Genomic DNA, 22,852 nt, shown 5'->3' on the forward strand with positions numbered 1-22,852 from the left:
ATTTTCCTCTACATGACTTCACTTTTTTAATATATGAATTGCCTATTTGGTTGAGTTTAGTTCTGGCGTAGCTGGGATAAGCTTTGGTCTTTTTTGTTGAAGGTTTATATTTAACTAATCTGGAAAGTATTGAGGTGGATATTGCTAAGGGACCAAACTGAAGTCAATTGATTAGACGGAAAATCACAAACTGCAGTGATGCTTAACTATCATTTGCAAAAATCCAGGTGGTGTTTCACAGCCACGAGAGAAGAGGAGATGATGAGAAGAGGAGATGTATGATGAGTACTGTAAGAGTGTTTCTCCAAGTGACAGTTAGCATCTGGAATCATTTAACACTGGAGAAACTATTCATGAGGAATTCTGAGAAAGCATATAACTGTTTGGTGAAGTGCTGTTCATGTGTACTACACAGAAACTAGCTTGTGTTCCCCTTCGGACAGTTGTATGTGCTGCTTTAGTTAGCCACAGCACAGGTTACTTTTAGGGACTTGTCTGATAATACTTTGCAGTAGCTAAACATTTGCAGCTAAATCTATCAGATTTCTTCTGTCAGAGCCCCTGTTGTAAGGGTTTGTTGCTGTTGAGAGATGACTCAAGTCAACAAACGATTGAAACTAACATTGTGGGAATTTCTGAGTTGATAGTAATTATGACTTTGATCATTTCCAGAAGACATAGCCCAATAAAGGAACTTGGCTATAACTTAAAAGAATTCGGTTTAGTTTCTGACTTTCACTACATGTTACTACTCTGAGACCTTTCAGTCATTTATTCATTGTTCCTTAATGCTTTTTCTGAGAGCAAGCAATCTAAATATTATAAGCGTACATGTATTTTTGTCACTTCTAAACACACTGATAATGTATACAAATACATTCTATCCTTATTGCAAATACTGCAAGTGGAAATTTTGCACCTGAGTTTTAGTTGTTGGGTCTCTATCTGTGTATTTTCTAGGCCAGAAGTGTGCCAGTAATTCCTTCTGCTGTTTCAGATGATTCTTGATCTTTACAGATGTAGTTGGGACGAGGAACATGGGTGGGCTTTATCCTGGCAAATGCAAAAGAACACTGAGAGATATTGCCACTACGATGAACAGAGATATAAGCAAGAAGAAATAAGCTTATAACTAAAGATCAATGAAACTGGGATAGTTACTGCCCTACTTCTATCCATCTTTGCAAATAACATAATCAAATGTATTTTCTTCAGTTAGGACTAACAGCCAGCCCAGTTGCTGTGCCATCTCTCACAAACTGTTTTCCATTCTGGAGAATTTAAGTAGGGTGTGAAACATGCTGGCCTAGATTGCCATCAATTATGCTGCTTCTCTTCTCCTCTCCTCTCCTCCCCCCTCCTTCCCCCCATTCTTCTTGAATTCCTTTTAATAACATTATTTAAACCTGGTAACTCATTGTCACTTGATCCCCTTTACTCAGCTGAGCAGTATTGATTTGTAACAAATGCAAACTGATCCATTAAAGTCAATGTCAAATCTGGCTTGACAAAAGCCTGCAGTTGTAGGGGTTTCAGAGCAGGCAGTGTAGCTGATTTTCACCTTGTAAAGCGCAGAATAGACACACTGTGCTTTATAAGTGACTTTCAGCACTTAATAGGATGCAATGATTTATTTGCATATCCAAGGAACCGTTCTGTGCAGTTTGTTGATATTATAAAAATATTTACTGATTTAGTTCACACCTTTGAAAATACAATGTGAGCTAAGAAATTCTTCTTGTTTTGGCCCTCAGAACTGTCTAGCATCTCACAGAGCCTGACTGCCACTTTTAATTGCACCCTGAACAACAGATTCAACAGACTTGGGAAATTATAATTGCTGAGCTCCTTATGTGAGAGATGATAGGTATATCTGCAGTCGGCAGACTCTGAATACTCCGCAGTTTGTCATCCTGGTTTAGTTCAGTGCAGTAGCACTTAACACTCAGTCAAAACTACGGCTTCCCACAGATGATGAGATGTTCTGATACCGTACGATGATGGTGCTGTAACATGTCGTTACTTCAGCTGAAATAATTTCCCTATCCTGTGTTTATGTTCAAATTTAACTGTGAGATTGGCATTCCAAATGTGGGCAGAAATGCGATATCTTCTGCAGAATTAATTGATATGTCAAAATCACTGTTACTCAGAATGGCCTTTACTGTATGATATGTTTTCTAAAACTGGTATTTTAATCTCATTTCTATTGAAAAACTTATTCACATGATCATATTACCTGTTCAGCTGACCCTATAAATTTTGAACCCAGTGGTTAATTTCAATCAAATTTGGATGTTGCACCTTCTTAGATGTTAGTCAAGTGGCCATTGGGCAGAAATCAGTCAGCTTCACTAGTTCTGATGCTCAGGTGGTGAAGCCTGGGAAACAATTTAGATAGATATGCAGTTTAGCAACTTTTTATTGAAAACACTAGTTTTCTGTTCAAAACATGGATCTTGTGCGCAAGGAGTTCTGAAACTGATGTGAGAAGGGTATGCTTAAAATAGCAACTTTTTTTGTTCAAGTAATATGAAAAAGACTTAAGATTCGGAATCTGTAAATACTTTTTTTAGGGCTTACTTTAGTAAATTAAAAAATGGCAGTTTAATTCCTATTGAGAATTTTAAAGAGAAATTGTGATAAGGCATTACTTGGACAGTTTTTCTTAACCCCTCATCAGAGTTAGTAGAGAAATCTGGTGATAGTTTGGATTTCAATGGTGCAAAATCATAAATAAATCACTCAAAAGCAGGCCCAGTTTTGCCCGCCTTAGTATAGTTTTTGGCAAATATAACCAATGTTTTCAGAAGATAATGTATAATGCACGCTGTTGGATGGAAAGATTACAGATTGCCCAGCATGACTGATTGCGGCTTTCATAAGGAACTGAATTTGAGATTTAAGCTCAGACAAGTACCTTTGTGAACTTCTGCGAAAAAGAAATTGTCAACAATATCAGAAGATGCAGCTGTTTTTTCCTGAGCTGCATGTATTTTGATTTGTTTGACCTGACAAAGCATTTCCACCCCTCTAGTTTGACCTTTGACTGTATATTTGAGTTCTATTTACTTCTTTTTTTTTCTTACAGTGCTGTCTAAATAAATACAAACACATTCCTGAGGCTGCAGTTAATACCTTGATCTTTAGGCGCAGGTTACTTACCTCTTGACTTCCATCTGCATTTCTGATTTGCCTGCCACTGTAGTACATAGATGCTCTACCCAGATTCTAAAAATGTTTGCATTACAGTGTGTATGTGTACGTATATTATAGTTATACATTATAAGTACAGTGGAATGTGTGAATATAAAAATGCGTAAATGCCTATACATTCCGGTTGTTGGCTTTTGCCCTCAAAATACTTTCTAAAGACCGAAGTTTGATAGCATTACGCTTTTTCTGGGAGCCAAGCCTCTTTCTCTTCCCAGCATTAAGTGAGACAGCCAGGTTTGAGATCTATGTTACATGCACAGGGAGATGTTTATTTTTATTATTTTGTAGGCACCAGGCCTGTGAAGTCAGGCCACCTCTCTTTGCTTGCACATCTTTAATCAGATCATCTACGGAAAACATGTGGGTTTACAATAGAGCCAACTGTAAATGCAGGCTAATCTGCTGCTTCTGCACCTTCAGTGCCTTTGGCTCTGTGCCTGATATTACTCTTAATAGTTTGTTAATACCAAATAATGCAAAAACATTGCTCCCTTAAGCACTTAATAGGATGTACTGTAATGGAGATAAATGGTCTATAACACTCTTTACTTGTGTTTTAGGAAAATGAACTGAAGGATGCTGTGCAAGAAAAGAATCGCCTGAGCCTTCAGTATGCAAGTGTGTCCCACAAAGCACTGCAGTATGACCAGGTAACACTGTGAGCACAGCTCTCTTACATTCATTCGTTACAGAAATCAGGCTGCAGAGTGGATAAAAGTGGATTGTATTGTAATTTTTGCTGATTTGCTTGTTTCTACTAGAGAACATAAAATATTTTAATAAAAAATAAACTACAAAAATTTATTTTATGTTCAAATGTTATTTTCATGTGAAAATTTAAGACACAGTGATAGACTTTAGAGAGGTATATCATTCCTCTGATGCATATTCTCTTAGTATTGTAAACTGGTATTAGGCTTTGGCAAAAAGATGGTTTTGGTGATTTTGATGAGATTTGATTGAAAAATTCCCTTCTTTTTCTGAGAAATACTTATAGAAATAATCACTATCTAGCAGGATTTTTTCCTACACTTCTGCATTTTTTCTTTAGATTTTTAAATTTCTTGATAAAATGTTGAAAAGCTCTTGTCCAGCAGCGAATGTCCAAAACTCTATTTAGCAGTTGTTATTTACCCTGTAGCATGGCACATGGCATAGTCTCAGCTATTCCAGGCCCTGATATAAAAACTAATTTAATAGTAAATAATATTCTTCAATTCTTTTTTGTGCCTGTTATAAGACAAAAAATATCTTTCTGACTACAGTGTGATTATATCTATGGCAAACACTGCATGGCGTGACTAGCATGGCAGGAGAGACTGACGTGCCTTACCTCACCCCATATGCATTCAGTGGAAGAAACATCATGAACCAGCCACTTTACAGGGCTACATTTAGCTAAAAATAAAACTCCAATCTGGGATTTCTACAGGGCTTAAGTGAGTTGCTCGGCAACCTCATTCATATCAGAAGAGCTGTAGCTCACACAGGCTCTATGAAAGCCTGTCCTCAAAGCTTGCAGAACAGTGGTAGCTGCATGCTTTGCGATCTCTGAGGTGCCTGTGTCACAGAGTAGCCCACTGCTGAATTTCCAAACCAAAGGAGGGCTGATTAAGTCCCTGAGACAATGCAAATTACTAAAACTCAGAGATGGCCATGCAAGTACTCTACATTTTGTGTGTAGCACCTGCTATTGAAGCAGACCTGAAATTTTCTGTTGCTGGGGAATTTAAATTGTTTTTATATAAAAAGGCAGTGTAATAATACTTTATGGTTGGAGGAAGCCATGTGTATCATAGCATCACTTAATTTTATTCATCCATCTGTCTAGAATTTCTCCCTTTCCTAATGGTTTTCTCTTCTCTTTATTGTTGTTTACACATTGCCTTTACTCTGTACTTCACAGGGCACATAAAGTCTTACTTAGGCAGTTCTATATTCCAGCTGCCACAGGAATACCATGCAGCATTAATGCAGTGAAGGCTCAGTACGTTGGTGACGCTAGAATTGTTAACCCTCTTACTACCAGAAAGTGAAGAGCTACAGGGTTAATAATGCTTTATTATAGATAATATTTGTCTCTTACTATAGTGAAGAGCTTGAGGTACATTGAAAAACCTAGTAAATGCAATTTAGTCAACCTTTGACACTTTAGCCATTAAGTTAGCAATAAAATTACCTTTTACTGTTGTAGTGTCTGAATTTATCATACTATGAGTATTTGTTTCTTCAAATATATTAAACACTTGAAAGGCTCAATGCGACAGTTCTGGATGCTTGTGCTAGTGTCACAGCTTCAGTAGGAGACTTACTATAAGTGTAGGCTCTGACTTTTAACAATTTTAACAATATGCAGTCTTTGGAGTATACCCTGGATGTTAACAAATGTTGTGTTTTCCTGCTTGCATAACAGGTTTTCTGAGGGAATTGCTTGGGTTTTTCCATCTGGTTGGTTTTGGTTTGGTTTTTTTTACCACACACACTGAGGCTGAGGATAGATTGTGCAGTTTAGATTACATTTTACTATTCAGAAAGTGTTAAACTATACAGCTTTGGACGTGGAGGTTGGAGCAGAATTCTAACAGAGTTAGGGCTCAGCCCTGAAGGGCAAAACCTGCCTAAAATAATTTATTATCTTTCACCCTTGAGAACTGGCTTGAAAAACAGGCCAACTTTATCCAAGCAAATGGGTCTGGAGGAGTGTTTATGCATTCTGTTATGTAGCACAGAATGTAGTTGCTGAAATGTGACTCTAGAAAAGAGGCTGGATACCTTTAAATCCACAAAACAAAGCTAAAACTGTAGCTAACTTACATGATTTAGTTTTGGTACTCTGCATAAGAGAAACAAAGTTGCATTCCTGGAGTGGAGCACTTTTCAAAAGATTTTATGTCCTTAGGAGTGCTATGACACTGGGCTCGGACTTGTTTTCCTGCTCGTCTGAATATATATGGGCTAGTGCTTTTATGTAGAAACAGAATAGGCATTATATGTTCAGAATTTATTTTCACAATACCTGAAATCATACCATTACCATGGTAGTTTCTGAATAATATTTTCTGAACAACGTCAGTTGTTTCAAAAATTGGCAGATCTCTGACATCTAGAATTAAGGCAAATGAGGGTTTATAAGGTTGATGGAGCTTTTCACCAATGAAATAAACTGCTGGTTCATTTTGGTGTGCTGACTTTCTGTTGAAGTGCTGGTTTCTGCTAGCTTCCGTTGAAGTGTCCAGGAACTGGAAGCCACTTTAGCAGTATTCTGGTCTTTACAACTGACTCAAATGAGGACGCATTTAGTAAGTGTGAAGGTATGAGATGAAAAATAAATTGGTTGATGCATTGAACAGAGAAACGTCACAGATAAATGTTCCCTGCTTCTGTCGTGAAATTTGAACTGTTTATGATGGCACTCTATTTAGGCCAACTGCTTTTGCCACTGGGAACATTGATGTTTTGATGTGCTTTGTGTGTAATTCAAGTTCATGTATATCCTGTATGTTCTTAATCAGCCTGTTTGGAGAGAGCACTAAATTCACATTTAAGAACAAATGTTGTCTAAATAATAAAAAAAAAAGTGACTTACAGACTTGTCAAGTTTTATGCTGCCTTATGGGTTATATAAATGGATATATCACAGCATTCTATGTGATACACAATCTTCAGAGGAGGAAGTCCTGGCAAGAATACCCTGTAGAAATATTAAAAGTTATTGGTGTTGCTGGAATTAACAAGAGTAATTACTGGAAGGTGGTTGGTAGATTTGGTTGTGTTCTTTGAACATGCAAAATGAAAATGTACACAGAACTTTGTTTGAAAGTTGATCTGCCAAAAGAGAAAGTAGAGAAGTTATGAGAACCATTTGTGTATTCCTAAACTTTAACTAATTAGGTATGTACTTTGAGTTCCTAAATGATAGGTCCTGAGATGTGTAAAGTATCTACAGTTCTACCTGTCTCTAATTCATCTCTTTCCAAAATTGCATTGCCAGCCTGGTAGGTACTGTTTGTTCTGATAGCCCCTTCACTGCCAGCGGGGAAAAACACACAGCAGAAAGGTACCGTGCTCGCTAGCTCCCAAAAATTATCCAGACTATGATGACTAGTAAGTTTTAGAAAATTCTTTAAGAAAGCAGTCAGTTGGTGTCAGTTGTTTTAGAGACAGGGAAAACTAAAGTATGTGGAAAGTAACCTTTTCTTGAAACTTCTTCAAAATATTGTACTTCATTCGTCCTCAGTAAATTAACTGAGAATCACAGACAATAACAAAATTGCATCGTTGATAGCGATACTTCATTGCTTCCTTTTTCCACTCCATTATTCTTCAACAATATACAATGACTGATCTGAGCAATGAAATAAAATACAAAGAATGCAGGAAGTTAATAGATTCTGAAAATCCATTTTTTTATTCGTTTCCTTAGTTATAAAGAAAGGAGAGAAAAGGAGAAGAAAAAGCTGTGCACAGAAAAAAAAAATGAGGTTGACAATAATTGCATCACAGAATCACACAGAGTCACAGAATAGTAGGGGTTGGAAGGGACCTCTGTGGGTCATCTAGTCGAACCCTCCTGCTGAAGCAGGGTCACCTACAGCAGGCTGCACAGGACCTTGTCCAGGCGGGTCTTGAATATCTCCAGAAAAGGAGACTCCACAACATCACTGGGCATCCTGTGCCAGTGCTCCGTCACCCTCAGAGGGAAGAAGTTCTTCCTCATGTTCAGACGGAACTTCCTGTGCCTCAGTTTGTGCCCATTGCCCCTTGTCCTGTCACTGGGCACCACTGAAAAGAGCTTGGCCCCACCCTTCAGATATTTATAAGCGTTTATTAGGTCCCCTCGCAGCCTTCTCTTCTTCAGGCTGAACAAGCCCAGCTCCCTCACCCTCTCCTCGTAGGGGAGATGTTCCAGTCCCCTCATCATCCTTGTAGCCCTCCGCTGGACTCTCTCCAGTAGCTCTTCATCTTTCTTGAACTGGGGAGCCCAGAACTGGACAGAGTACTCCAGATGGGGCCTCACTAGGGCAGTGTAGAGGGGAAGGAGAACCTCCCTCGTCCTGCTGGCCACACTCTTCTTGATGCACCCCAGGATTCCATTGGCTTTCTTGGCAGCCAGGGCACACTGCTGGCTCATGGTCAACCTGTCGTCCACCAGGACACCCAGGTCCCTCTCCACAGAGCTGCACTCCAGCAGGTCCATCCCAAGCCTGTACTGGTGCATTGAGTTGTTCCTCCCCAGGTGCAGGACCCTGCATTTGCCTTTGTTGAACCTCATCAGGTTCCTCTCTGCCCAGCTTTCCAGCCTATGCAGGTCACGCTGAATGGCAGCACAGCCTTCCAGTGTGTCTACCACACCTCCCAGTTTGGAGGCCGGAGGTGTAGTGCGGTGTTTCCCACCTTATCATCATTTCGTTTTTTCTTTTATTGGTAGTAGTTAGGGTACAACATTGGGAATAACAGCGAAAGAGTCAAAAAATCAAACCGTACAATCTCGAGTTCGCAAACTCCAACCCACTCATTTCCATTCCCTTTTTCACCAACACTCAGTGGCACCAATGGCCACAGTGGCACCAATGGCCACAATGTCTCGTTTGGCTACCGATACATAGATGACCCACATCGGTCAGCCCTTTTTGTCACAATCGTTTGAGGATATAGTCATTACCAAATACCACCACCCTCCAGCAGAACTTGGTTGCGCCCAACTAACCACTCGTGGGCAGAGGCTCTAGGCAACGAACACGGTCGATGCCGGGATTTTGTATCACCGTATTTAATTACTATCGATCGGTTGGTGAGGCCGTTCGATAGGGAGGAAGTAACTATAACTCCCGCTGGGGCAGAGGTCAACTTGGTTACCCAGGAGGGCATCCAGCGGGACCACGGGGAGGTGTGACATCTGCGGCTCAGCCCAGCTAGTAACTATGGTCCCGTCTTAAGAGAGTCATAGTTACTCCCGCCAGTTCTTGTGGAAAACATGATTTGTTCCATTTTCCTCTTTCTTTTTTCTAGTCCACTGCACTTTAAAGAGCCCTCTTGCAAAGATGAATACGAGGGCTGGCAGAAACCATTTAGATTGTTCGGTCCATGGCAAAATTTGCAAGTTAACAAACTGGAGCCAGAAGGCAAACAGAAAGGCTGAATCAGTTTCCAAAACATTGCTTCAGAAAATGTCCAGGAGATGTCAGTGTCAGAGATTGCTTAATGCCATTCGTTCTTTAAAAAAAACAAGAAATTACAGTAATTAAATCAGAAAAAAAAAAAATTGTCACTTCCTTAACTGAAGTTAGAAGGGATCATGAGCTGCACCAAGATTAAAGCCTGTGCCTTGCCCCAGTACTTTGTGCTGCCTTGCCTTGGTCAGTAATCCTGCCAGCATTGTTTAGGCTTCTGCCCTGCGTTGCAGTGAACAGATGAAAACAGATGCTTCTTGGAACACTGTTCACTAAAAATATTATGGCTCTTTCTTTTGTTTTCTTACCTTCTATCAACATCGCAGGGAAGTGGAAAGAGTATGTGAACATTATGAGGTTTTTTACTCACGTGTTTATTCCTGGTGGATTTTCATTCTTAATGTAAAAATTGCAGTTTCTGATATGATAAAAGCTGTAACAATCCTATTGTTATACATCAATATAGGACATAAAGTCATAAAATGATCAGGGATAAGAAATAAAATTTTCAGCATATCTGAACTAAAGGAACAACTTTTCCATGGCAGGAAAAAATAGTTTAATATTGTATTTTCTTATTTTCTGTGTGCGTTTATGAAGTAGTCACTATCACTGATGAGTCACAAAATCCTGTATAAAAAGACTTAATCACACTGAAATGGTTAAGCTAGCACCAAGTAAAGTAAATCAGAAAACAAATCCTACTTGGTGAGTATCTGATGCTTTAAAAACCTTCTGTATGCAAATATTTTAAGGGAGAGCAAGGGTTCTGTTGCAGAAGAATACCTGTTTTTGAATTAGAGACACTGATTTCAAATGTTAGCACAGGCTGATTGTGTATATTTGAGTTTATTCTGAAGTCAATTTACACTAAAGGATAGTCCAGAAAAATGCAAATTTGAGTTATATTTCTATATGTATGTTAGATCTCTGTCTCTTTGTATAGAACACCCATCTCCGATGCCTCTGAGATCCACAGAAATGAAGAATTTTTTGATTGTCATTTATTTTGTGCATTATATAGTTTATTTATTTAAATTTGTGTAACATATGCGTAAGTACAGTTTGGTCACCAGGTTGTAATCCTTGTCAAAAGACAATGTTTTTCATACATGTATATGAGATGCACACAATTTCCTCAGTGAACACTCCCTTCCATTTTTTACTCTTCTTATTTTCTTTGAATATTTCTTCCCTTTTTCCATTTTAACATGCAAAAATGTTTGTGTCAGATATAGTTTTCCTTCATTAATTAGCTGTCTGGGAAATAATCACATTTTATTTTTTCTAGGTAAAATCAGACTATGACCATCTTAGAGAAACCCTTCTCAGAGTGACTAAAGAACGAGATTTGGCTGTAAAGGGAAAACACCAGCTCCAAGCCAAGCTGGAGAACTTAGAGCAGGTCCTAAAGGTACGTATAATGACGTGAAGTCCAACAATCCAGTACTTCTATTGTTTGTTTAATATTCCTGATGTTCATTGAGTGAGTCACAGAAGTGTAAGTGCATTGCAAACTAGGGGACTGAAAGTCCCTATTAGTTATGATAAAAAGTGCAGAATACAGTAGACCAAGTACCTACATGGGATCTCAAACTATTGGAGAGACATCTTTAGAGATCTTTATCTGATACTTTAGAATTAATTGGATGTAGGTTTTCACTATACAGTTGTTCAAGGCAACATGAGAAGAAAATGACGACAAGTGACTACACTGATGAAGGAAATACGAACAACTTCCAAGATATTTTACTTTAAAGAGAGCTACACATGTCAGACTAACTTGATGCAAAATGCTATTGTGGGCTTGTGAAAGAAGCCGCTGGTGCCAGCTCATATTGCCTGCGCAGAGTACATCCCATTGTCAGGACAGGGTTGCGACACCTGCTATTGTTTTATTAGAGAGGTTTAGTTAGAAAGAATTATAGTACCTGATACATAACCTCCTTTCTTTTAACATGCTTCTAGAGAAGCTTAGTCCATTGCTGTCTAGCCATGCTTGTTTTCTAAATACACAGTTGTTTTCATGTCATCAATTTGCTGCTTCTTTTTCAACTTTGAAAAATTCAATAATGAATTTTGAATCATAAGTGTATTCTTCAGCAGAGGTTTCACTATGTAGTTGAAGATGCTTCCTTGCTTCTGTTTTCCGGGTTATTGTGCATAATGCCATGGGACAAGATGATTTTATGAGTAGTGGAATTCACCAGGTGAATCTAAAAGAGAGAAGATCTAGCTGAGATGATGGGGTAGAGTAAGAGTAAAATTCAGCTGGAAAATGGAATCAACCAAGAGGTTGTTACTTACCAGCTAATTCAGGGGGGCAATAATTTGTATTCAGCACAGGAAAGACATGGACCTGTTGGAGCGGGTCCAGAGGAGAGTGACCAAAATGATCAGAGGGCTGGAGCACTTCTCCTACCAGGAAAGGCTGAGAGAGTTGGGGTTGTTCAGCCTGGAGAAGAGAAGGCTGCAGGGAGACCTTATTGAGGCCTTTCAGTACTTAAAGGGGACCTATAGGAAAGATGGGGACAATCTTTTTAGCAACGCCTGTTGTGACAGAACAAGGAGTAACAGTTTTAAACTAAGGGAGGGTAGATTTAGACTGGATAGAAGGAAGAAATGTTTTACAATGAGGGTGATGAAACACTGGCACAGATTGCTCAGAGAGGTAATGGAGGCCCTGACCCTGGAAACAATCAAGGCCAGGTTGGACGGGGCTCTGAGCAACCTGGTCTAGTCGAAGATGTCCCTGCTCGCTGTGGGGGGGTTGGACTAGATGTCCTCTAAAGGTCCCTTCCAACCCAAAGCATTCTATGGTTCTGTGATACGTTGAAATGAAGTGCGAAAAAAGTTCTGTTGGTGGGAAAGAAACAGTGCTTTGCTAGGAAACAGGCAAATTCCCAAAGTGTCATTGATTAAATAAATATGGAAGTCAGTAACTTGATAAGCCAAAACTGATAGATGGATCAGCAGTAATGGAGAAGGGTCTGAAAGCTCCTTTACAGGCAATGAGCTAGTGCCCAATGTGATGGGGTAGAGGCAGTCAGTGGAAAGGAGCACATGATGTGGTAGAAACACAAACTGGTTTGAATGGACCACTGTTCCCAGGTTTTCTTAGTTGTAGAAAATATGCAAGTTGTGATGTGGAAAACTGCCACCAAAACAGGCCTTGAAGAGAGTTAAGCAGGTAAGATTACTGGGGAAAAAAAAAAGTCATGCAGTTACAGCTATTTGCATCAGTGGAGGAGCTACACTGATGAGGACTACAGTGAGAATTTTTAGAGAGAAAACATTTATAAACACTTGTCTGTAATTCAGGCCATTCAGAAAAATGAAGGATGTGTTTTTCTGTTTGGAATGGAGCATTGATCCAGTGCTGAAACTTTTCTGACAGACTGCTAGAGAGCTGCTTATTTTTCATCTTTTCAAGGCCAAATTTTTCCTTTTTGAAACCACTGAAGTGGCTAGTAAAGGAGGGATGGATGCCCTGAGAGCAGGAGGAGATGGAAATGGAAATAAGTGTTATCTTAAATTTTGAGCAATATTTTTCTTTGCAGAATGTTTTGATAATGCTAAGTGGCTTTAGCCTATGCTTGTCATAAGTACATTCACTTATTTAAAATTGGATTTGTTAATGATTTTGACTTGCATCAGACTTGCTCTTAAAGTGGAAAAATAATATTGCTGTTGGCTGCATCAGAACAGATCTGGGATTTTGGAGGTGATTTTAGTGATGAAAATGGCTACCTGCTTGTCTGAATTTTGAGAAGGAGGGGTTTTTATTTTTGGTTTGTTGTACTGGTAACTACATTGTTGAAACCTTCTCTCAAGCTTTATTTGGTATTACTCAAGAGGTGAGGAGAAGGTTTTCCAGCTACAGATGGAAATAAAAGGTGGTTATAAGTTACAATCCCTCTTGCTCAGCCTCCAAAAGACTGTGGGTTTATCAAAAGTAAGCTGACTGCTCTGTAAATCAACTTGTTCCAGCAGCTCCCGAATACATGAGCTGCTGAAGTCACATCACATACTAGGCAATGCCAAGTGGAGTTAACTATTCTGTGTATTGTTGTGCAGTGAATTATCAATGTCCTATTTACCAGTCAACAGGTAGCACTGGTGGAATTAATCTAGAATTATGTGCAAATAAGAAATACATCTACTGGGAAAGGAAAATTAAACTGCTTAATTAAATAGAAGAGCGATACACTGGTATCTGTCCATAGATTAACACAACTTTCCCCAGGAACAAGCAGGAATTTTTTCTCAAGCAATGGAGGATAATTTACTTTTTCTGTTATTTCCTTCCTTTTCTTCTGGGGCATACAAAACTGACAGTTTCACAGACCTTTATCACCAATTTGCTGTTTTATTGTGAGCCGTGTGCTAGTACCTACAGAAAGTAGGATCAACTCCTAGAAGCTATTTCAACAGGTATGGCTTGCCTGTGCTCTCTATTATAATGATTGTGGGATTCCAGCTGGATAGCTGCAGGAATTTACTTCTTCAAGCAGAAAGATAAGAGGAGAAAAGTCTGGAAAAGAAGTGAACTGTGAATTCATGGCTCATAAAACAGCGGAGGGTTGCACTTTACTCTGAGTAAATTGGCATTAATTCTCATTTCATCAAATCAAAATACAAATTATTATTGTCTGGACTCCTATGCTGCCAAAAAAACACACTAACACTTTCATGAGCAATAAAATTAATTTCTCATACCTTGTTTGGATATTGATTTTGCTATGCTGGTATGTTTTTGAACACTTGAAACTCCTCTAATGATGAACTGTGTTTTATTTTCTCACAACAAACTAAATAACGTACTTTTTTTCTTTGATAATACCAAACAATGTTCATTTCTCCACTCTTTAATTAGCTTATCTACTAGTATTTGACTTAATGATTCCTCAAAATTTCTTCAGCATAAGAGCTAAATCTGATCATTTGACTGATTTTTCTTAACTTCTACTGAAATAATATTTCTAACGGATGTGGGAGAAACATTCTGTAAATCTCACTATTCTGCTTAAGAATGCCTTTAAAAGTTTTCCTTCCTTGAGACAAAATCTGCCTGGTGGATATAGAGAACCTGACCTTTCATGTTCAGTAGTTCTCTCCCTTAAGCAGAAACCTTATGAGCTGGCAGAGTACCTTGAACAAACTTGAAACCCTAAATCTCCTGTTTAGCGCTAACCATGCCCAAGCAGATGCAGTTAATTATGTATTTCATGTGTGTCCTCCTATGCTCGGGAAATTAGTAGCTTGAAAAAATGCTTTGCAGCTTTCCAACTATCAGAAAGTTTGGAGAAATATTTAGCCTTGTTTCACTGTCAAGAGAAGTTCAGTTTCTCTTTTGAGAAATTCAGGATGTATCAACAAAGCAGAAAAGGGAAGCTGAAGAACTGCTGAATTAGCTAACTTCTGAGAATCTTCATATTGCCTCTCACATGGAACAGTTCTGATTTTCTGGTGTGTTCAGCCAGCTTTTCCCATTCATTCCACTGTGATGGTGCTCACCCATCTGCAAGCGCAGATGACAAGTCCTTTGAGAATTAAATTTGCTCCCCATTCAGTATCATGTAAGAGTTCTGACTCAAACAAGTCTTTAGTACTTGAAAGCCATTGGAGTTTATTCTAGCGTTAACCAGTTGTACATTTTGGAACTGGAGAAGTCACTGCTATAGGAAAGAATGGGTTTCTTTGTTTTATTTGCAGCTGTAGGTAATACAGTGCAGCCACTGAAACAGTTGGACCTAGGATGGGCTATTCATTGTCAAATTCTTCTGCTGCCCATGTGGAAGCTGGAAGAATAAGAACTGTGAGCAGATCCCTTAAGTGCTGTTTCAGAAACAGTTTATACTATACAGCTGTCCAGCTCTATAGTTTGAAAGAAAACTGAGATATGCACAATGTCGCTAGTTCATTCTCTGTTGCATAGCAGGATTCTTGCCTTTGGTCTGAAAGATACACAGAGAAAGTTCTTTCTTCGCACTTTTGTTGAAGGATAGAGCATTATTTGCCAATGTTTTGAAATACGGAGTCCTCACTGTATTTTTTCTATGCTCTTTTAGATGTGGATTTACTTTCTGAAGTTAGAGTAACAGTATTGGGACCTCTAGAAAGGGTGCAAAAAGAGAAGTGCAAGTTTGCACGTTTAGAAAGTTCTAACCTGCCTCCCATTAAGGACAGTGATAGCACTGACAAATGGATTGCCACTGCCTGCACAAAGCATGGCAGTGTGATCATCGTGGAAGTCAATCCTGAAGCAGGATGCAGAAAGAATTCAGCAGGTCAGAGCTTTCTCCCTGTTGTTCTTCTAGTGATCTCTGCAGTCCTCCTCCACTGCCCTTACCTACTCCCCTCAGGCTTGGAAGAAGAAATGACAGCAGCTGATGTGCAGATAGGAAGCACAAAACAGATTTGCAGACCCAACCGATTTGCGAGCAGAGTGGGAGGGGAGAAATTGCTTCTGGTTTGGGGGAGATTTAATTGCTGTGCCAGGGGAGGGACAGATGCCGGGGTGAAGAGATCCTTGCTGCTTTAAATACTAAGTAGATCATGACAATACTGAAATAACTAAGAGGTACTTTTAGGTCAACATAGACGGCCAAATGGTCTTTTCTGACCTTAAAATCTGTCAACTGTAGATCATTAAATACTTATTTTACGAAACACAGAAATTAAAAGCTGGGGAGAACCACAGAACATGTATCACAGTCTGTTTCTTCATTACATTTTATAGATTCGCTGTATGGTTGTGGTATTAATTATTTATTGATCTCTGCAAAGGACTAGAAATGTTCTGTAGTAGCTATTGTAAAAGCAGTAAGAACTTAATGGTATCAAAATATGCGGTGCCAAGTCAGGAACTACATCTTGAGAGAGTGAAGTGAGACCTTTGGGGTTTTTTTCTGATAATTAAAGATTTTAATTAAAGGTGTGAGAATGACTTGATTGCCTCACCATTTCTTGCATGTAAAAATGTGCTGATGCCGCATCAGTGTCAAGTTTTACATAAGACTTGATGGAAGCTGCTAAGGTCAGTAAACGTAGCTTCATGCTAATTTAAATCATGAGTAACACTAGTTAGCAAAATAGATTATGTTCATTCAGATGAGATGAGAATCAGAACCATGTCTCAGTATTTAATAAAGATCAGAATAATTATTAAATACTGACAATATATATTACCCATAAACAGATCCATTTAACTTTTGTACAATATGCACAATTCAGAAATGTCTATGGTCAAAATACTGATTCCTCACAAAACTCCTAGAAAACAAGCTGTAGTTGATAGTCAAAACTGATGACTTGGTAAAATCCGATTTTTTTTTAATTCTTGTTTTTAATCAACACATGAAATGAAAACAAATAAATCCCAAGCAGAGGCCAAACGGGATATTGGAGACATTTCTGCTTCCTTTCCAAACATTTCCAGATTGAGAGAAGTTAGCCTTACTGCGCTGTCCCTCTTTGCTATGGGTAACATGTAGCAGGGAATAACAGCTCATTAAAGGTTAGCAATATGCTTGATAAAATTTTCTCTTGTACACAATAAGAGGTATTTTGGGCTGTTCTTGTCAATTTTAGCCATGCATTTGTTTCCGAGTGCTGATTCCTAATAGGTTTTTGTGTAATAACTCATGGTGCTGCAGATAAGACATTGTGCCTCTACTCTGAGATTGTTATGGGAATAATGTGTAATTTGGAAAATAAAAATCTTTAATACCAATTTCACCAGAGAAGAGATCAGAATCTATAAAGAGATCTTTCTTAACTCCCATTTATTAGCAGGGTGTTTGAAAGTTATAATGATACTGGGAGAATAATATTCACCTGTAATGAAAAAGATTGCTATCTGCAAAGGGTATCTTGACATTGTACAGCTTGTGCTCTTCCCAAAAACCTTTCTCATATTGCTTTGAAGCATTAGTACAACTGTACTTTAAAAGTTGTTTCTGAGTATTGTGTGGTCACTTTTGATCAAATTCACCTGTGTTAGTTTTGCTCTAATTTGCTATAAATAATAGGGAGAGATTAGCAAAGGTAAGCTATATTTTTTGGGTCATCATTTGCAAAACAAATGACAAAACTGTATCCTAGATAAAGAGGCATTTAGGGAATTGTCAAGCTAATATTTTTCCAAGCTTTAATTTTTCAGCACAATGCCACATGTAAATGTGTGCCGGATGGATAAAACGGGTGCTGTTCACTTGTGCATCACAGAGGCCACACTGCTGACAATGACAGTTGTATGTCCTGAAAGAGGTTGCTGTCAAAATGCCCTAGTTTAGCATTGGCAATATGCCTCTAAGCACTGACCGAATTAAAATCCTATCCAGTTTTCCACTTGCCTATCAGTGAAACCAGAGAACTTTTATGCTGAGATGAACGTCTGCGTGCCTGGGATCGGCAGCACATTTGGCTGCAGGTAGAGTGTGTTAAAGTCTCCTGATAGTTTTTCTGCTTCCTTTGGCACAGCATATGCGAGAGGCTGCTGAACGGCGGCAACAGCTGGAGTTGGAGCATGAGCAAGCCTTGGCTGTTCTCAACGCCAAACAGCAGGAAATTGAACTCCTGCAGAAGGTGAGCGGAGGAGAGGAAAGTCAGGCGAAACAGCAAATTGCAGTGACAGAGCGCTGGCATTGAAACAGACCTCCTGGTTTAAAGGAACTTCCACCACCACCGCCAAGCCCATTGCTGTCGTGGATTGTTCTGCGTGATTGCTGATGCAGTTGTAACAAGTGGATGGTTACTGCTGGATTTACATGGCTGTACTAATTGATTTATAATTATTTATGCTACAGAAGATTAACGTGACCAGTATATGCAAGTCCTCGTATTTCCCAACAGGAAAAAGTGATACAAATACATGTATTTCCTTTGTATTTCTATCACTTCCCTCTATATTGGTCTCAGGAATATTTGTGCTTCCTGAAATATCAGGAAGGAATCAGGTCTTAATTTAATGATAATCAAAATACAGGGAATCCACCATTTCCTTGTCAGTTTGCTGGAACAGTTTATCATTCTCACTGACATACTAATGTTTTGTTAGCATTTCTTTGACTTCCTCTTCCAGACACTGGTGATTCTTACTACCTTTCTCCACTAAATTAGATTAAAGTAAGTCTTTGTCAAGGTACTTACACATCACAGTTGATCTTCCTTTTCATAAACTAAACAGTTGTTTAAGTACCGATTTCCAAGCTCATTCTCTAATTCACAAATAACTTTAAGACTTCTTTTTTTTCACACTGCAACTTCCCAGTATTCATTATAATATAAAAGACATGACACTGAGTTTCAGTCTTACCAAAGTCACTTAAAGCTGCAATTGTGTCAACACTAATTTTGATTTTTTCCAATTGCTTGACTGGATCAAAACACAGAAATAATAATGCTAACGATGATTTGGTAGAGAATTGGCATGGAGGGACATTCTCAGAAAAATCAAAAGATGTATCTAATATAGTTTGCTTGAAATAGAAAGCTTCACTTGACCAAATGAAATCTTCCAGTTAATTTTATTTCAGCCTTTTGTAATTAATCTATTTAGGCATATTTCAAAACACTATTTCTAGTTATATTCAGCTATTATTGTTTGAACTTCCACATAAATTTTGGACTTAAATTTCTTGGCAAAGGTGCAGCTTTTCTTCTTGCTAATTTTTGTCACATTCTTCTAATAAATCCACATTATATGGATCTTTTTGTTACAGATTGGCTACAGGAGACAAATCTCTGTAAAACTGTTTTCTTCAGTCATTTTTGCTAAGCTGTAGCATGATAGACTTCAAGCACAAATTAGGGTATATTTATTGCATTTCGTGTTTTACTCCATGCGACTAGCTCAGCTTCTGTAGCCAGTGATTAAATTCTTGTTCAGTGGATTTGAAGTAGCATGGAATACAAGATCATTTATGTTGAAAATTATTATCTAATAGTCATTTAACACAAAGTACTACTAGAATTTTAGCTTAGAATCCTTATACTGAAATCCACCATAACAATTCATCTATGAATTACTTAGAAACATTTAAGAACTAATTCGTCCTTCTTACTGGTTTCATTCATTAGCCTGAAATATTCATCCTAGGACTTTGCACAGACACTCATTTTTGCCCTGAAACAACTAATTCTTTATGTGATTAAGTTGCTATCGTGTCTTTTTTAGTTATTATTGCCTTTCATGGCAAGGATCTGTGACAACTTAAATGAGCATTCTACCCATCACATCTCTTGACAAAACCTGCATGTGATATTCATTCTAGATATCACTGAAAAAGAAAGAAAAAAAGCCAGCCCTTTTAAAATTTTGATTTTCAGCCCTTCCAAGCGTAGATTCATTTCTCTTGTGACATTTTGGAATCCCAGTTTGGTTGAGATGCTTAGTTGCTTTTGTAATGCTATTATTAATGCTATAGAATAAGAATGAAGACCAGATTAGTACACTGTCTGGATACAAGAGGGAAGGTATTCAAAACATTGAAAAACTTTGGGATTATATCTATATTGTGCACTGTTCTACCTTGTAGAGAGATTCACAAGCTACCTGTAATTCTCTAGGCATGGTAGTGAGATGAGTAGAGACTAATTTGTCCTGCTTTAACCTCTAGACTGCTGGTATCCAACACATCTCCTTTTCAACATTATACTGCAGTCTGTATTGTCAGAAAAATAATTTAAATAAATCTGTTATTGAAGTAACTATAATATGTTGCTTCCATCATTAAACAGGAATTCCTGGCTCACATTTCATCCAGAGCTGACCTCTCAATGTACCTAGTACATGTGTGTTAAATTCTTTCTTCCTTTATTTTATTCGAGTCATCTAATTACTTGAAAAAGTACCATGAAATGAAAGTAGTAACTCCAGGCAGTAACAGGATGACATTTCACAGTGTATCTTGTTACTGTCGTAAAGTTGCTGGTGAACCACAGAAATGTGCACTTCAAAACAAAGCAAGTTACTGGAGCAGTCTGATGCATTTGTTGTCACATTTTGATATTATAAGTAAAAAATCATTGTGTTTTTAATATATGTACAGACTGATAGACTTGCAGCCTAGAAGGAAGAATATAATATTGTTCATCAAGGTTTTGTGTTGATAAGGAATCAGGTAGTCTTTTTCTCCAAGAAAGCCTTCATACAAGACAGTTCGGTGTAAAAGAGAGATAGCTATTGATGCAAGTTTTCTGATCATTTATCAAGAACTCGTATTCTGGGTAGATTTTATTAAACTTGTAGTGATGGATAACACAAGGCTTTCTATTACCTGTCATCATATGTTTGCTAATGCTTATGGAGCCAACATTTTATCAGGTGTCAGCAAGAAGACTTATTGCTGTAGTACAGGAAGAAATATGACTGCACTTGCAGGACCGAAGGAGGCTTTATTACCATGCATGACAGTGAAGTATAGTTTGGGTATATGATTTTGGTTGTGACTTTATGGCCTGACCGAGCTTTCAATGAAACCAATAACGGAGTAGGGTAGCCCTCACAGATGAGGAAAACGAAGTTAACATAGCTGTGTCAGTGTCCATCATGGGAGTATCTGGCACGGTGTTGCCCTCTGCTAAACTGGAGGGTTTTAAGACTTTTCTCTGATGAAGAATGTGCATAATGTGGTCTTTGGGTTACAGTAATAAGGAGCCAAAGGGCAAAGTTGATGCTATCAGCACTGACAATGGTTAATAAAAACTTTTGCTTATCTTGGGCAAGCTCCAGTAAAGAAGACAGTGAAAACTTAAACAGAAATAAAGTGAGGATAACACAAAGTTACTGAGTGCTATTTTTTTAGGTTTTAAGGTTTACACATTTCCCAACCAAAATTTGTTAACTGAATTTTTGAGCTCCATAAAATACACTTTTCTGCTCTTAACGAAAAAGAATGAGCTTAATTTTTGTGTTGCTTTCTCCTAGCTAGTATGGTAGGTCTCTACACAATGAACCTCCTGCAATGTAGAATAACAAGCTCATTTTTTGACTTGACTTTACAGGGTTTCAGAGATGTTTCTGATGTGTTCTTGCAGTCTGTTGAGCATGCTTGTCTTGATCCAACAAAATACTGGTGCTATTAAGCTTCATTGAGATTCAATCTCCTACAAATAAGCAGTTATTTCAGTGGCTTGGAACCAGAGCGCTGTAGTAATATTGGTGGAGCCATCCCTTCAAGACAGTAATTCACTCTGGATTTGAGTATACAGTATGCTACTTTATGTGGTTAAAGCATAATATACGTGGCATGACTAATTGAGTCTTCTCTCTTCCTCTGCTCTTCCTCTTCTCTTCCTTTCTATTACAAAAACAAGGCTCAAGTTGAAGCTAAGAAGGAACATGAAGGAGCAGTTCAATTGCTAGAGGTAAGAAGATATCCTTTTTGTTACCTTTGCTTGTGGCAGTTCTATTGTGAATGTAGTAACTTTACAGTATCATAATTTTTTATTTCAAGTCATTAATCCTAAAAAAGAAAAAAATCTAGTGATTTCATAGAATCACAGAATTATTTGAGTTGGAAGGGGCCTTAAAGATCATCTAGTTCCAACCTCCCCTGCCATGGGCAGGGACACCTTCCACTAGACCACGTCGCTCAATGTCCCATCCAACCTGATGGGGTTGGATAGAAGACTAATTCAGTCTTCTGTGCCTAAGGAGATAGAATTCCTTGTGTCTTGTATAGAAGTGACATGAAGAATAGGAGCAAATTCTTACTCCCTTTCGAAAACCATGAGCTGTGCTGTCAGTTTGAGTTGGAATAGGACAAGGTTTACCAAATCTCTTTGTCTTAGGCTGGAGTGAAATTTTCAGAGATTTTAAACTATCTTATAATAATGGAACCTTTGTAATGAATACTTACAGTTATGGTTAAATTACATATGAAAACACACAAAAAAATCCAAGAAGAATTTAAAGAAATTAATACACTCAAATATCTGCCTGGTGCTGACAAAACTTTTTATTCCCTTTGCTCTCTGCTGTTTCGAAATGCAGGCTGACCCACAATGTTGTGTAAGATAGGACAAATGACAGCAACATGTAGCAGAAATTAGAACTCCTGTAAGAAGGTTACTATAGCAAACAATTCCTCCCGAGTTTTTCAAAACTAGGCTTAACAGATTCTTTAAATTCCTATCATATTGTTTGATGTACTTGCATAAGGTAAGGTATCAGAAAATATGGATGCACAAGTAAATAGCACACTAACTGCATCCAGATTTCTTTTTGCTCTCTTTTGTTCTTCATTTTTTCATGGATAATAGGTTTTTACTGATAACTACCAAACTAGTTTTTCTGTCTGAGGAAAAGGCATTAAATAGTTATTAAGTCTTAATATACCGTACATATCACAAAGAACATATGATACCATAGACTGATTATAGGAAGTGCATTGCCGACATTTCACTTAGAAATCTGTTTTTAGCAGAAGGTAATTTCTAGTATTTTTACCTTCTCACAG

At 38.1% G+C, this 22,852-nt stretch overlaps 1 protein-coding gene across 8 annotated transcripts in view; it reads left to right on the forward strand.

The window, feature by feature from the left end:
- RIMBP2 (RIMS binding protein 2) overlaps positions 1 to 22,852 on the forward strand; it is a 182,820-nt gene that overhangs the window by 106,708 nt on the left and 53,260 nt on the right. For all 8 annotated transcript variants that reach the window (XR_012765436.1, XM_075434840.1, XM_075434842.1 and 5 more), the window contains exons 7-10: positions 3,777 to 3,866; positions 10,678 to 10,800; positions 17,871 to 17,975; positions 21,708 to 21,758. Coding sequence is in view for 7 of the 8 variants with exons in the window: in XM_075434840.1 (XP_075290955.1) it covers positions 3,777 to 3,866; positions 10,678 to 10,800; positions 17,871 to 17,975; positions 21,708 to 21,758 (369 nt within the window). In the remaining variant the exon portion in view is untranslated. The remainder of the gene's footprint in view (positions 1 to 3,776; positions 3,867 to 10,677; positions 10,801 to 17,870; positions 17,976 to 21,707; positions 21,759 to 22,852) is intronic.

This window comes from Opisthocomus hoazin, chromosome 13 (genome assembly GCF_030867145.1).
Source record: "Opisthocomus hoazin isolate bOpiHoa1 chromosome 13, bOpiHoa1.hap1, whole genome shotgun sequence".
In the NCBI taxonomy this organism is placed as follows: domain Eukaryota; kingdom Metazoa; phylum Chordata; class Aves; order Opisthocomiformes; family Opisthocomidae; genus Opisthocomus; species Opisthocomus hoazin.